General features: G+C 39.6%; 1 protein-coding gene across 1 annotated transcript in view; it reads right to left on the reverse strand.

The window, feature by feature from the left end:
* Nucleotides 1-15,467, reverse strand: part of Smp_196030 (putative gtpase activating protein) — a gene marked incomplete at both ends in the record, with an annotated part of 24,075 nt that extends 8,608 nt beyond the window's left edge. Inside the window, 4 exons of the mRNA XM_018789872.1 lie at nt 10,343-10,531; nt 13,125-13,411; nt 14,410-14,775; nt 15,317-15,467. Coding sequence (XP_018655272.1) covers nt 10,343-10,531; nt 13,125-13,411; nt 14,410-14,775; nt 15,317-15,467 — 993 coding nt within the window. The remainder of the gene's footprint in view (nt 1-10,342; nt 10,532-13,124; nt 13,412-14,409; nt 14,776-15,316) is intronic.
* Between the last annotated feature and the right edge of the window lie 184 nt (nt 15,468-15,651).

The raw sequence follows: 15,651 nt of genomic DNA on the forward strand, positions 1-15,651 counted from the left end.
ATATATATATATATATATATGTATATATATTCATGATATAAGTTTTAAAACAATAACTTTACTTGTTCTTCCAATTTAACACCAAAGTATTCACTAACATACGGAACCAATGAGGTTGGAACTTCATTCGTTCCACAGCCAGCGTCCTGGTTTTCCGGATTAAATGCTTTACTTGCACAAAATACTCCAGGACAATTTGAAAAATAATCTAAAGCTTTACAGATACGATGACAAATAGCTCCACACTTTTTACACTGAAATCCCTGATGACTGAAACCTACGAAAATGAACAGAAAATAGGTTATGATTCTAGTGAAACACCAATAATAGTTTCAACACAAACAAGCAATCACATGAAAACATTTACATATATACTTTGTTACTTGTTACTGCCGGTCCCAAGCCCACAAAGGAGGAGGGTTTCACTACTTCATCAATTGATTTGCCATCCTTACCTACTACCCGTTTCCTAACAACTGCATTACTTATCCGGTGGTCCTAGGATATACGAGCAATGTTTCGAAGACACCTATGATCGAATACTAGTAGCCTACGGATATCCTCTAACTCCGCCTGTAGCTCTTCTAGAGTTACTGCCGGTCCCAAGCCCAGATAAAGACGGAAGGTTAGGCATGGGGTTAGCGACCCCATCCCGTAGAAGAAATAACTCGCTAAAAAAACGCTAACCAGAAAAAATAATTCAAACCATTTAAACTCTGCTCTGGGAGTGGAAGGAAGAATTATGACGTCTCATGATGAAAGCCGAGATCCTTCGGAAGTCACGAAGCCGATGCTCCTTCTAACAACCAGAGCATCACTCTTTATAGGTACATGGAACGTCCGGACAGTGTGGGAGACCGGGAAGACCAGTCAAATAGCAATGGAAATGAGGAGATACAAATTCGCAGTACTCGGGATCAGCAAAACCCATTGGACACAAACTGGACAACAAGGGAAGGATGCTGTTGTAAACCGGTCACGAAGAGGAAAATGCTACACACACTCAGGGAATTGCTCTAATGCTATCCAGAGGAGCACGAAATGCACCCCTAGGATGGGAACCTCATAGATCCAAGATAATCAAAGCATCATTCAAAACAAAGAAGAAGTGGATCACAATGAATGTTATCCAATGTTATGCACCCACCAATGATAGCAACGACGACGATAAAGATTAGTTCTACTCGAGGCTGTAATCAATCCTAGCTAAGTGCTCAAGAAAGGACCTCACCATCCTGATGGAAGATCTAAATGCTAAAATCGGAGTGGACAACACAGGATATGAAGATATAATTGGACGACACGGAATAGGAGAGAGAAATGAAAATATGGAGAGATTTGCAAATCTATGTGCATTCAACAAATTGGTTATAGGTGGCACAATATTCCCACACAAACGCATACACAAAGCTACATGGGTCTCACCGGATGACACTACGGAGAACCAGATAGATCATATCTGTATCATTAAAAAAATCACAAGGTCAATGGAAGACGTGAGAACCTGGAGAGGAGCCGACATAGCTTAAGGTCACTACTAACTAGTGGTTGTGAAGATGAAACTGAAGCTAAAGAGGCATTGGAAAACTGGACAAACAGCATTACAAAGGTTCAATACAGTCTTCCTTCGAGATACTGACAAACTCAACGAATTCAAGATAACTCACAACAGCAGGTTCCAAGGTTTACAGGATCTACTGAAAGAACAAGAAACTACGATGGAGGACAACTGGAAAGGGATAAAAGAAGCACTAACTTCAACGTGTCAGTAGGTTCTGGGTCCTAAGAAGCATCATCATAAGGAATGGATCTCTATGGTAACCCTGGACAAGATCGAAGAAAGGAATAACAAGAAGACAGAAATTAACAACAGTCGAACACGAGCAGAGAAAGTCAAGGCAAAAGCAGACTACGCAGAAGCGAACAAGGAAGTGAAGAAGAGCAATAAAGCCGACAAGCAGAAATACATGGGAGAATTAGCAACGATGGCAGAAAAAGCTGCAAGAGAAGGGAATATGAAACAACTATATGATATAACGAAGAAGCTAGCAGGTAAATAAACAAGAGAGACCAGTCAAGAACAAAGAAGGAAAGACAATCACGGAGATTCAAAAACAGAGGAAAAGATTGGGCTGAATAGGCCAGCTTCATTGAATCCACCGGACATCGAAGCAACACACACAGACCCACCCATAGAAGTCACTCTACCAACGACCGAAGAAGTCAAGATGGCCATCAGACAAATCAAGAGTGGGAAAGCCCCCAAATGCCCTGGTACGGTCGAGAGTGGGGAGAGTTAGCTCTTCCTCTCGAAATGCTCTCACATGGCCAGCGAATATATAGCCTCTGCCAGGGAAGTCCTACTCACTGCCTTCTCGTGGCATTACTGTTGTTTACGAAAGTGAGAGGACGAAAAGCGAATGTCCGGCGCTTTAACCGGGTTGGTGGACACGGAGGGTCAACCTAGGGGAGTTGGAAAATCCTGATTCCAAACCAATGGTGCACATGGGCTCCAGTATCCTGATGGAACGAATGGCGAATGAACCTGCTGTTGGTCACCGGCTACCATGGGACTGCATCTCCTCACGATGCTCCACTGCCTTGTGGATCAGACCTTTAGGTCAAAGGCTCGGGGTGTGGCCCCCTAAGAAAACCACCTGCTTCGGTTTGGGCACCCGGGCAGTATCACAGCCCTCTCGCAAATAAATGAAATGATGAATTCTATTGACGATACTATTCTCGCTCATATTAGAAGTAAGACAATTTACACTATTATCATTATTATTACCATTATTATTATTATTATTATTACTATTATTTACTACGTCGCTTTTTCACTCCCTTTATTCCCAAATTGTGTATCCTTCCTTTCCAACTTATGCAGTAGCTCGCCCATGGTGGAAACTCTGTCCTATCTAAACGATCTCCAGTCACTGTCTGGTTGAAAGTGAATGTTTCCACCGATTACGAATACTGAAGCAGTCTTTCTGAAACCACGTACACCGTTCAAGCTGGCTTCCTTCAACGTTCGCACACTAATGCAGATCGGACAACAGATGGGGCTGGCTATGTCTTTAGAAAGTCTTAATGTTGATGTTTGCTGTCTATCCGAGACCCGTATTCAAGACTCTAGTGAAGTACTACAAATTCGTTCTCCATCTGTCGCTTCGAAAAGCTTGTTTCACGTGCGCTTATCCGGGGACTCTGTGGCATCTTCGTCTGGTCTTGCAGGCGTTGGTGTTGCACTAAGCGCTAGGGCTGAGGCAGCACTAATCGATTGCATCCCCATTAACAGTCGGTTATGTGCTGTTAGATTAGAAAGTTCCATCAAAGTGAGAAGAAATCGGCGTGAGAAACGGTGTCTTTTCGTCATCTCCGCCTATGCCCCGACAGATTGCAGCCCAGATGCAATCAAGGATGAGTTTTACCACCAGTTAACAGTTCTTCTCCAGAAAGCGCGTTCGACAGATATTGTAGTATTAGCCGGAGACTTGAATGCTCGGGTCGGGCGTCTAGGCACAGAAGAGAGTCGTTTAGGTGGCCGATGGGGACTTGTTGGTCGCAGGACAGATAACGGGGACCGTTTGCTGCAACTATGCACAGACCACAACCTGTTTCTGGCTAGCACTAACTTCTGGCACAGTCATCGCTGGTGTGCCATCTGGCCTCCTCCCTCTGCATCTCAAGCCTGGACTCAGATTGATCACATCGCGATCAGCTACCGCTGGCGTGGTTGTGTACAAGACTGCCGCTCCTTTTGCAGTACCTATCTGGAGTCTGATCATGCCCTGGTCCGCGCCAATCTCACCTTACTTTTCAGTGGCCGAAGGATTGACCACCACCAACGGATTGATGTTAGTAAACTGGCTGCAACTTCTGTTGCAAGTAAGTATCGAGCGGAGCTAGCTTCTAGGCTAGCTACCATCCCATCGAAAAGTATAGATGAACATTGGTTGCATCTTCACGACGCCATGAAAATGGCGAGTAAAGCCGCTTGCGGCTTCGCGAAACGTCCCGCTTACAAGCACTGGGTTTCTTCTGGCTCCTTACAACTCATCGAAGCCCGTCGGTCTACTCCGGGTGACCGTGAGTTTGACCACAAACGAAGGCTGTTACGTAATGAAATCGGGCAAAGCTTGCATAAGGACCGAGAAGCCTGGTGGTCGGAGCGTGCTAATGAGATGGAAGCAGCAGCTGCATCTGGTAACTGCCGGAAGCTCTTCCAACTCATCCGAGCCACTGGCAGCAAGAAGTCTGGTGTGAGTGAAACAATCTACGAGGATGACGGGATGCCAATCACTAACATCTCTTGACGTCTTAGACGATGGGAGGAATTTTTCGAAGGGCAGTTCAACTGGCCTGCTGCTCCGGCAACATCGACCAGTTTGTCCTGCCCCCCATGGCCGGTGACGACTGATCCACCAAACGAGGCGGAAGTCCGCAAGGAACTCCAACTCTTGAAACGTTACAAATCACCTGGCCCAGATGACTTACCTCCGGCTCTTTTTAAAGATGGTGGTGACTTTCTGGCTAAGGGACTGACGGTGTTGTTTGCAAAGGTTTGGGAGCAAGAAAGTGTTCCAACATCATGGAATGGGTCAATAGTCGTCCCTATCTTTAAAAAGGGTTCACGTTGTTCCTGTAACAACTATCGGGGGATAAGTCTACTTCCGATTGCGTCCAAACTATTGGCTTCTGTCATTCTTTGTAGGTTGTTTAAAACCCGAGAACAATTGACTCGCGAGGAGCAGGCTGGTTTTCGTTCTGGTCGAGGATGCATTGATCACATCTTCACCCTCCGCCAAATGTTAGAACACCGTCATACTTATCGCAGGCCAACAATCGTAGTGTTTCTTGATATCAGGGCTGCCTTCGATTCGTTGGACAGGACTGTTCTCTGGGATTGTCTATTGAAGAAAGGTGTGCCTGAGAAGTTCATTAACATCTTAAAGGCCCTGTATACGAACACCTCAGGCAGAGTGAGGGCATACAACCACCTTTCTCCCTTGTTTCATTCGAGCAGTGGGGTTAGGCAGGGTTGCCCAATCTCACCATTCCTCTTCAACTTTGCCATCGATGACATCCTGGAAACAGCTCTGATGGATGTAAGTAATGGCGGTGTGGATCTGCTGCCTGGAGAACAACTTCTCGACCTTGAGTATGCGGATGATATTGTCTTACTGTGCGATAATGCCCAAGGCATGCAATCCGCACTTAATCAGTTGGCAATCAGTGTCCGCAGGTACGGTATGTGCTTTGCACCCTCCAAGTGCAAGGTACTCCTACAAGACTGGCAGGATTCTCATCCTGTACTCACCCTGGATAGTGAGCAGATTGAAGTAGTTGAGAAGTTCGTGTATCTAGGCAGCTATATAAGTGCTGGTGGGGGCGTGAGTGATGAGATTGATGCACGTATAATGAAAGCCAGAGCGGCTTATGCCAATCTGGGCCATCTTTGGCGCCTTCGTGATGTTAGTCTGGCTGTAAAAGGTCGGATCTACAACGCGTCGGTGAGAGCAGTTTTGCTCTATGCTTGTGAAACCTGGCCTCTCCGAGTTGAGGATGTTAGACGTCTCTCTGTGTTCGATCATCGTTGTCTCCGAAGGATTGCTGACATTCAGTGGCAACACCATGTTAGTAATGCAGAGGTTCGGCATCGTGTGTTCGGGCGCCGAGACGATAATTCAATTGGTGTCACCATCTTGAAACACCGACTTCGGTGGCTTGGACATGTTTTACGAATGTCGTCCCAGAGACTTCCACGTCGTGCATTATTTGCCGACGGCGCTCGGAATGGTTGGAAAAAGCGGAGAGGAGGTCAGTGTATGACATGGTGTCGTGGCATGAAAGAAAGCTGCAAAGGGCTAGCTTCTGTTGGTCCTTCACGACTCCCTGGTTGGGGTCCGAGAGATGGTGCAACACAGTGGCTAGAGACGTTATCAGATATGGCTCAGAATAGAAGCCAGTGGCGATCCTGCTGCAACCTTCTTTTACTCTCTACATAAAGAATGGTTCTAACTTTCCTAACTGAAAGAGTCTTCTGGTTGTACATTTCAGTCCGCCTTATCTTTTCATCCCTTCTCTTCCTACTTTCATTATTTTGTGTGGCGCATATGTATCTGGTGCCCTTTTGTACCAATATATATGTGTTTAAATAAATAAATAAAAAAGCGGCAGGACCTAACAATATACCAGCTGAAGCACTGAAGTCAGACATTGAAGTAACAACAAACATGCTTCACCTTCTATTCAAGAAGATTTGGGAGGAGGAACAAGTGCCGACGGACTGGAATGAAGGACACCTCATCAAGATACCAAAGAAAGAAGATCTGAGCAAATGTGAGAATTACAGAGGTATCACACTGTTGTCAGTACCAGGGAAATTTTTCAACAGAGTGTCGCTGAACAGGATGAAAGACACAGTAGACGCCCATCTTCGAGATCAACGGGCTGGATTTCGCGAGGATCGGTCGTGCACAGACCGAATTGCGACACTACGGGTCATCGTTGAACAATCAATTGATTGGTATTCGTCACTGTATATCACCTTCGTTGACTATGAGAAGGCGTTTGACAGTCTGGACCGGAAAACATTACGGAAACTTCTTCGACACTATGTAGTTCCTGAGAAGATTGTCAACATTATCCACAACTCAGACGACGGACGACAGTGCAAAGTCGTGCACGGAGGACAGCTGATAGATGCATTCCCAGTAGGGACCGGAGCCAGACAAGACTGTCCACTTTCCCCCTCCCTCTTTCTTACGGTGATGGACTGGATTATGAAGACCTCGATATCTGACGGGAAACACAGAATACAATGGACATCTCAGAATCAATTAGATGATTTGGACTTCGCAGATCACATAGCCCTCCTATGCCTTACACAAGAACAAATACAGATGAAGACAACTAATGTAGCAGTAACCTCTGCATCAATAGGCCTCAATATACACAAAGGTAAAAGCAAGATTCTCAAATACAACACAGAGAACGCCAACACAATCACACTTGATGGAGAAACTTTGGAAGAGGTGGAAACATTCACGTACCTGGGAAGCATCATGGATGAACAAGGAGGATCTGATGTAGATGTAAAGGCGAGGATTGGCAAAGCAAGGACAGCATTTCTACAACTGAAGAACATATGGGACTCAAAACAACTGTCAACCGATAACAAAGTCCCAACCTTCAATAAGAACGTCGAGACAGTCCTACTGTACGGAGCCGAAACGTGGAGAACTACTATATGAAAAGGACGAATAACAACTGGAAAGAACTGGGAAGGATTGCCCAGAACAGGGTTTGATGGAGAATACTGGTGTGCGGCCTATGCTTTTTCACGAGGGATAACGGGCGTAAGTAAGTTAGTTGCTTGTATTTAGAATTCCACAAATACAACTTCTGCTTCATGTGTGTTTAAAATCACAACAATAGAAGACAGAACTGATGTTATTTTCTGTTGAAATTTGTAAGTTGTACTGTAATATATTTCCTGGTGATTCTAATTTTATGATTTTATAATTCGATAATAATTTGACTTTAATATAACAATAAGCAAAAAAGATAAAAGTAACAGTGATGGGATACCTAACAAAGGAATATTGCACACTATACAGGAGACTGTTCTGTAAAAAGAAGTGAGCTGAAAATCGTGCTGTCGAGAATCGCTACTTTTTCCTGGACATTTTACATCGATATCCAAATTCGCGAATATATCCAGATTTTCTCCAGGAGTAGGTTCTTTACCTTGCAAAGTCTTTTACAGAAAAGAAAGAAAAATACAAAATTTTCACACAAGACCAATGAAGACAAGTGGCATCATGCAACAAAAACACTAGTAATATATGAGAAAATGCAAATAAAAACAAGTACGAACATTTGCCAAATAGATAATGATAACTATCGTCAATTTTCAATGGTCAATTAATATTCAAATGGAATATTAAAAAAGTTAGGCACAAAAAGCAGAGTTGAGATCTGACACCAGATACTAACTCACTCCAGTTACCTGGTTTAACCTTAATATATGCAACAACGTTTTTGTAGATAAATAGACAAGTAGGTACTATCGTTAGCCGACATGAAGTGTAATAAATAAAACCCCATGGCATTAAATTCTAATTATGTTCATATGATTTGAGCTGATGAGACTACACATTTCCCTGAATCATCCAAGACAAGTAGCATGTGGTTGGCAGTTAAGTGGAACTCATCAACAGATACACATAGATAATACACTACATATGATTCACAATGGAATTTCGATGTGTTTCAGAAAAACAATAAACTCATTATCTAGACATATTTGTTAGGTTATCAAAAAATACAGCATGCAAACAAAGGGGCAGTCTTCGGGAGTCAATATTACTACTTATATGTGTGAATTGTCACCATAAGCCACAGAGAGAGGAATTCAGAAGCCTGTGGCAACCATGAATAAACAGAAAAGAGAATTCGGAATTATGGAAATGGATTATTGTATAGTTAAGAGTGTCTGAACAACTTATGAATACAGTGATCTTGAGTGCTGTTAGAGGTATGAGGGCAGTTATCACTTCCCAGTTGCCCAAACCGTGGAAGGATTCTTCTAGAGGTACTTGAAAAGGAAATTTGATTAGACGTGGTATTAATGACCTAAGAGCGTGACTGCAGTGCTTAAGGGACAACTGCTTGAGGTCGGTCACACACGGCCTCTTCGTGAGTAGTTTACGTGTTGGCTCCGTACTTGTTGGAACCTTACCGCCGGAGACAGATACCCGTGGGATAAGGCGAAGTATGCAGTTTTAGGGTCGACCTTTTCTAACTCTACCCTTCCTTGTGGGAAGGAAGCATCGCTGTTATGTTGGTCGTTTGAAGGAAACACCTTACTGCCGTCATACCTCTGTACAGTCAGTAGTACGACTTCGCCTTCGGACCTTGGGTTTCCTGCTTTTAGTCTCTCCGCTCTTTAACCGACCTGTATGGCATGGTAGGACCTTGAGGAACGACTGCTCCAGCCGGTATAGCCCGATTGTTTCATCACGACAGGCAAGCCCGACCACCACGTCAAGGTAACGGCAACAGTCGGGACTATCGTAACCAAGTGTTAGAGACTTTGTGTGACATGGCTCAGAATCGATCACAATGGCGTAGATGTATACACTCTTTGTCTTCCCTTAAACCATGAGATTAAAATAGCTTCATATCTTTCTTTCTTCCTTTACTATATCTATATATACAATCTTTCTTTTATATGAATTCAGTGTTCATCTTCTTGTGCTAATAAAGTGTGGCAACTTGGACTGATGCATATATGTCCCTGGTCCTACGTTATAGCTGACTGACTGAACGACTTATGCTGCTTTGATGCAATTGTTGTTGGAATTCACACGAAGATGCGTACGAAAGCGAAAGGGGATTAGAATAGTGGTGATTTCTAACCCCGAAGTTTTATCAATTCTTGAAGTCCCCACAATCATCTGCAACAAAATGTCATGAGAAAGATAAGATATTAAATGTATACCCAATAGTCTCCTAAATACTTTTTACTGAAAAGAAAAGCAACATCTTTAGAGATGCTAGATCCCTAGAGCATGAATCTTGTTCTAGTTCTGTGATTTCCCAACCAGATTCGCCTCCAAATTACGATATCGTTAAATGACTATTGTAGTGAGTTCGACCCCTATAGGTCGATAAAAAAGAGAAACCAAACACGGCACTGTACGGTAGTTTTTTGTCCAAATTTTCACATTAGCACTATAAAGTTCTAAGAAAATCGAAACACTATAAAGTCAACAGACAAATGCACAGACTGTAAGATAATGAAAAGAGAGACTCAAATTTCAAAGAGATTAAAAACATATACGTAGAATGAGAAAATGTATCAGTAAATTTAGTACCAACCAAAGAAATTCATGATTTATCTACAACATTGAAAAAAATTTCTTATTTCCGTCAAATAGTTTAACATTCACATTAACCAAGTATATTTTTATGAGCTTAACCCTCATGCACAATGTGAGAGAACTATGAAAATTAACCAATCAATCAAACTAAAATGAAGGCTGATCGTAAATCACTTATTTAACAAATAAAAGTCGAGTATTGTACGTATTGAAAAATTCCGGACAAAAATTTAAAAATCATGTGTAAATCGTCTGCTAAATTATGTCGGCACGATGGCTTGATATAGTAAGCCTATTAAATAGTATACTTATGAACTTATCATGAAACTAGTTGCATTGTTTTACTAAAAATAAGTACATATATTTAAATCTACTTAGTTAACAATCGCTAAGTTGGGGGATAATTAATGTAGCATGAACACATAGATGAAACAAGGATACTGAGTGAAACTCACCAGTATTGCTCTTTCTAATGTTTCACGAGCAAATGGGTCAGCTACTCTACACAAATGAGGTGAATCATAAGTAACTTCTGAAAGGAAATTACCATCTAAATTCAATTTGATGAATAATCGAACAAATCGACAAAGGCCAACAACAGCTAACCAATGGGCTACTTGAGTACAATTCCAAGATACCAGTGGCTAAAAATACACAAAACATGCGTTTAAAAGATATCATGAGCTTACAAAGATATCCCCCTCAATACTATTTCTACCACTATAGTATTACGATAATAATCTTTTCATCGAGCCTAAGAACTTATTTCCGACTAGATAGGTTTTCACGTGATCAAATCATTATCATTCCTAGATTTATCGGCCATTTTCTAACCTACATTTTATTCTTTCTAACATCTATTATTATATGATAAACTGGTAGTTTATTTAAGAAATGCGAGCTTAGTAAATTAAAATTATACTCCTAAAACTGCATTCTTTATTTATACGATGTTAGTGTAATTATTCTATCGGGTTATATGCAACTGATAGAAATTCGACGAAATAAGATGAATTTTCATCCAATTATTTAAATGTAGTTCTAATTACGGTTATTAAAATAATTAAAATACTTAAATGTAATTTCAATTGCGTTGAACCAATGCGGAAACCTCCCAAAACATAAAATACCTTAGAGCAATATTAATTAACATTTAATCGCGAATATTCAATCGCTTTTTAATGATAGATAGTGATATTGGTTATCACCTAATGACCGGTTTATCTACAGATAAAATTATTAAAAAAAAACCAAAGTTGAGTAACAGAGATTAGAAAATAGAAAGTCTAAATAAGATCTCCTAGTACATAATGACAGATTAAACTGTTGATAAACTATGCGAAACGCTTCAGTAGACAAAGGAGAAAAACAACTCTACATAACTATATTACTTCAACCATCGATCAAAAATTCAAACATATAACAGTGTCTAAACTATACATTAAATTTTGTCTGTATCTCAGTAGTTTCCGCATGACCGTGTGGTAGACTATAGGTTATTGATCTAGAAGTTAAGCGTTCGCGCGCGAGACCGATAGGTCCTGGATTCGAATCCCGCGTGCGAGATCGGGGATGTGCACTGCTGAGGAGTCCCACAATAGGACGAAACGACCGTCTAGTGCTTCCAGGTTTTCGAGGGTAGTCTAGCCTAAAATGACTCATGAATTCAATTATTAAATTACTACAAGTTCCACAAACCCTCATTGTGATAAAATTATTTGGCTCCAAACCAATACACCACGAAAATAATCTTACTCGTTTAAGCCAAAGTCCTTTTATTCAGTACCTGATATGCTTATCTCATCAAAAAAAAATATTAATTTATGACAATCGCGTAGTATTCTTTTACGTTCTGATATTCGATTATAAGCATTTTGCCATACAGTTGGGTGACTTCATCAATAATCATTTTGTTTCGATGAAAAACGCACATATAAGCACCAAGGCTTGGAATATGAGAAATAATTGTAGTTTTAATCTCTAGCTACAAAATTTCTCTACAACGCAAAGCTAACAAAAGCTTGATAAATCCATAGTACAGGAATTTTAAATCAGATACTAGGTAAACCTTAGAATTAACCATATAGCTCTATGAAAATCCCCCCAGTTTTATCCAAGTAACCGTCATAAACCATACACAACGAAAATTGAGCCCTAGATTGATTTACAGAAATGTTTTCATGAGATTCTCTGCATTTACAAGTGTCCAACCTATACTTTACAGGCCACAATTAAGACATTCTGTGCAAAAGACATAACAATAGGTATGCGAAACGAGTAACAAGTGATACTAATTCTCTAATCCCTTTACACTATTGAAAATGGATCTATTCAAACGAGTACGACACCTCAAGTAGATAAGACTGATTTGTGCAACAGTTCTACGTTCTATCTTCAGAGGTATACAGTCTGGTCGATCAACTTTTTGGTTTTATTTTTTGATTCGAGTATTAACAAATCTCTGAAGGAAAAACAATGGTACCCATTTTCAACAATTTGAAGACTGTTTTCGTGTTCCATCCCGACTAAAAATATAGATGTTTATGATGTTATAATATGTTTAGGAAAAAGAGAACTATGTCGCATCTCTAATGATGCTTCATTACTAGCTTTGCAATAAATACACGCAAACTAATATATCTATTGCCTCCTAATGCCCTGGTACGGTCGAGAGTGGGGAGAGTTAGCTCTTCCTCTCGAAATGCTCTCACATGGCCACGTGTATATAGCCTCTGCCAGGGAAGTCCTACTCACTGCCTTCTCGTGGCGGGGGTGTTGTTCACGGAATTGAGAGGACGAAAAGCGAATGTCCGGCGCTTTAACCGGGTTGGTGGATACGGAAAGTCCACCTAGGGGAGTTGGAAAATCCTGATTCCAAACCAATGGTGCACATGGGCTCCAGTATCCTGAGAGAACAAATGGCGTATGAATCAATCGTTGATCACCGGCTACCATGGGACTGCATCTCCTCACGATGCTCCATTGCCTTGTGGATCAAACCTTTAGGTCAAAGGCTCGGGATGAGACCCCCTAAAAAAACCACCTCTTCAGTTTAGGCACCTGGGCAGTATCACAGCTCTCACACAAATCAAATGAAATTTGTGAGGCGCATATATATCTGGTGCCTCCTTGTACCAATATTTATGTGTTTAAATAAATAATAAACTATTAATATAAAATCTTATCGAATATTGGAGTATCGAAGATGAATGAAAACCAATCACGAAATAAAAGTACCTGTTCAGTGGTTGAAATAGAGGACGACAATAATGAGAAGGCATTACATGTTGATGAACAAGTCAGTTTCTCTGATTTAATCGTCGAATTATCATTTCTTGGAGGCTGACACGTGAATACTTCAAATCTTTTAGAGTATTCAGCACAAACAAGATGAAATATAGACTTGCAAGTAAAACATCTATTAGCATTGCACCTTGGTGTCACTATATAATCATTACATAAATTGCATATTAGCGGATAACTCACAGAAACATTAACAAATTGATGACACCGGTAGGATAACGCTGGGAACAAAAAGAATATTTTTAAAAACGAAATAACGTTATGGATAAGGAGGAAAGAATGGTCATAATAAAAAATCCCAGCATTCTATCTGACCACACTTTTGTAACTTTGAGTTTTAGGAATGCTTTGATCCATAAAAAAAATACTGATTTACTAGTTTTGGGTTTTAATCCTGCTTTTATTTTCCATCCTTCGCTTTTCGGTTTCTTTTAGTGCATAATATTATACTACTTATTATTATTTAGGAACTAATATCGCTACCAATCATTTTTGAATAGAAATAAAGAGAATTCAGCAAAACTCTTTTTCGACGAAATCCTTTACTCAAGTTGTACGTTCGTATCTATGATTGTTTGGTAAATATATAAGTCTATAGAAGGAAAAGAAAGATCCCATCAAAACGTGATTCGAGATTTCAAATAACAAATGAGGTTGCTTAATAGTCAGGGTTTAGAGAATAGGATGCAAATAATTAACGGGTTAGAACACTGTTTAATGTCCCTTTGTTGATGTGAGATATTTACATGAATCTGAAGTTTTATTTATTTATCAGTGTAAATGTATTCTCCTAAAATTTTAAAAAGTTCTTTACTTCGTATGAATTCATTGAGCTACTTTTTATTTGCAATAATTTACATAAATAACATGTATAGTTATCGTTTCGATTTGGTGATTGCTATTGTTGGACTGATATAACTAAATGACGTTGCTTAGTTTGTCGTATGTTTTTGTAAACAATCATTACACAATTATTGCAGGAGGCACCGCTTATTTTATGGTATTTTGACGTGCGTGAACTCATTGAATACCTCAAAAAGCGAGATTTGTAAAATACATTACTTATGTTGTCATCAATAATAAATATCACGGACTGTAAGCGAAATATTGAGACAATAATAAATTGTAATGATATGATTCAACACAACTTATCAATTAACATGCACATAAAATCACATAACAAGAACTGGTTAAAAGGTGAAATTCTAACTTAACTTACTTGGTACGGATACATTACACTTTTGAATTTCATGAGGTAAAATATCTTGGGAAGAAACCGACAAATTCGTACATGAATGAGAATATGAATTATATGGTATACTGAGTAACGAGGATGGGGAAGATAAATTGAGTAAACGTTTACACCTTGGAGGTATAACTGGTTGTGATAAGCTTTGTGGATCAACATTTGTAGCTTTTATACTCTGTGAATTTGGTAAAAAGTGGATATAAGCAATCCGATCGGTGCTTTTGCTTCTCAGTTGAAGTGATCCGAATTCACGTATATCTACACAATATGCCGGGAAATATCCTTTATGTTTTGTTGTTTCATTAAGTCCATATAAAAAAGAGGTCGGTGCCGTAGCTTAAACAAGAAATGATGCGTACAAAAAAATAGTAAATGGGATATATGTATATATAAGGATATAAAATTATACAGTGGATTATAACTAAGTACTAGACACAATCAAAATTGACTGAATCTATATTAATCGCCTCGATGAATTGTATATAATTAAAAGTCTCTAAAATAGTTTTCAAAATTAAATGTTACAAAAATCTGTAGCAGAAAGGCATCCTTTTTGAGCTAACTACAAAGTTTTGTATTACTGAAAAATGCCAAGACCGTCAATAACGGATACATAAAACCTTTTGGACACATCAACTATCCAACCATTAAAACAAATATCTTTTAAAATATTTAAGACTACTGTACTTCATCTTTTAACACTCAGTCTAATACTACTTAAAAATAAAAACATAAGATAAAAAGATTGTAAGCTTGAAATATAACAAATGCAGTCCGTTTCTCTGTCAATAATAGTAATAATAATAATAATAATAATAATAATAATGACTGATTAAAACTGATGAACCAAAACAAAACGTAAATTCAGTTCACTAACCATTTTGTGGTCGACATTCAACCACTAGAATATCACCAGGTATAACATCGAGATACTCCTCTCCTGAGAGAGGAGTTCGACGAAACGTCGAAATGCAAGTATATCTTCCTGGATGTATATCATAGGTAAAATATGGGCGGCTTTGTGTCATAAAATATTACCTTGTTTTTTATGTACCAATACGCAAATGACAAACTGAAACAAGTTATAAAAAATAGTAGGTAGAATCGGTAACACTTATATGATCACGCAAAAAAATCAGAAGACATAAAACACAGTCTCTATTATTTATTAACTAATTTGTAACAATCGGAAGTAAACATATGGTCACAAAT

The sequence above is a fragment of the Schistosoma mansoni genome, chromosome W (assembly GCF_000237925.1).
Source record: "Schistosoma mansoni strain Puerto Rico chromosome W, complete genome".
NCBI lineage: Eukaryota > Metazoa > Platyhelminthes > Trematoda > Strigeidida > Schistosomatidae > Schistosoma > Schistosoma mansoni.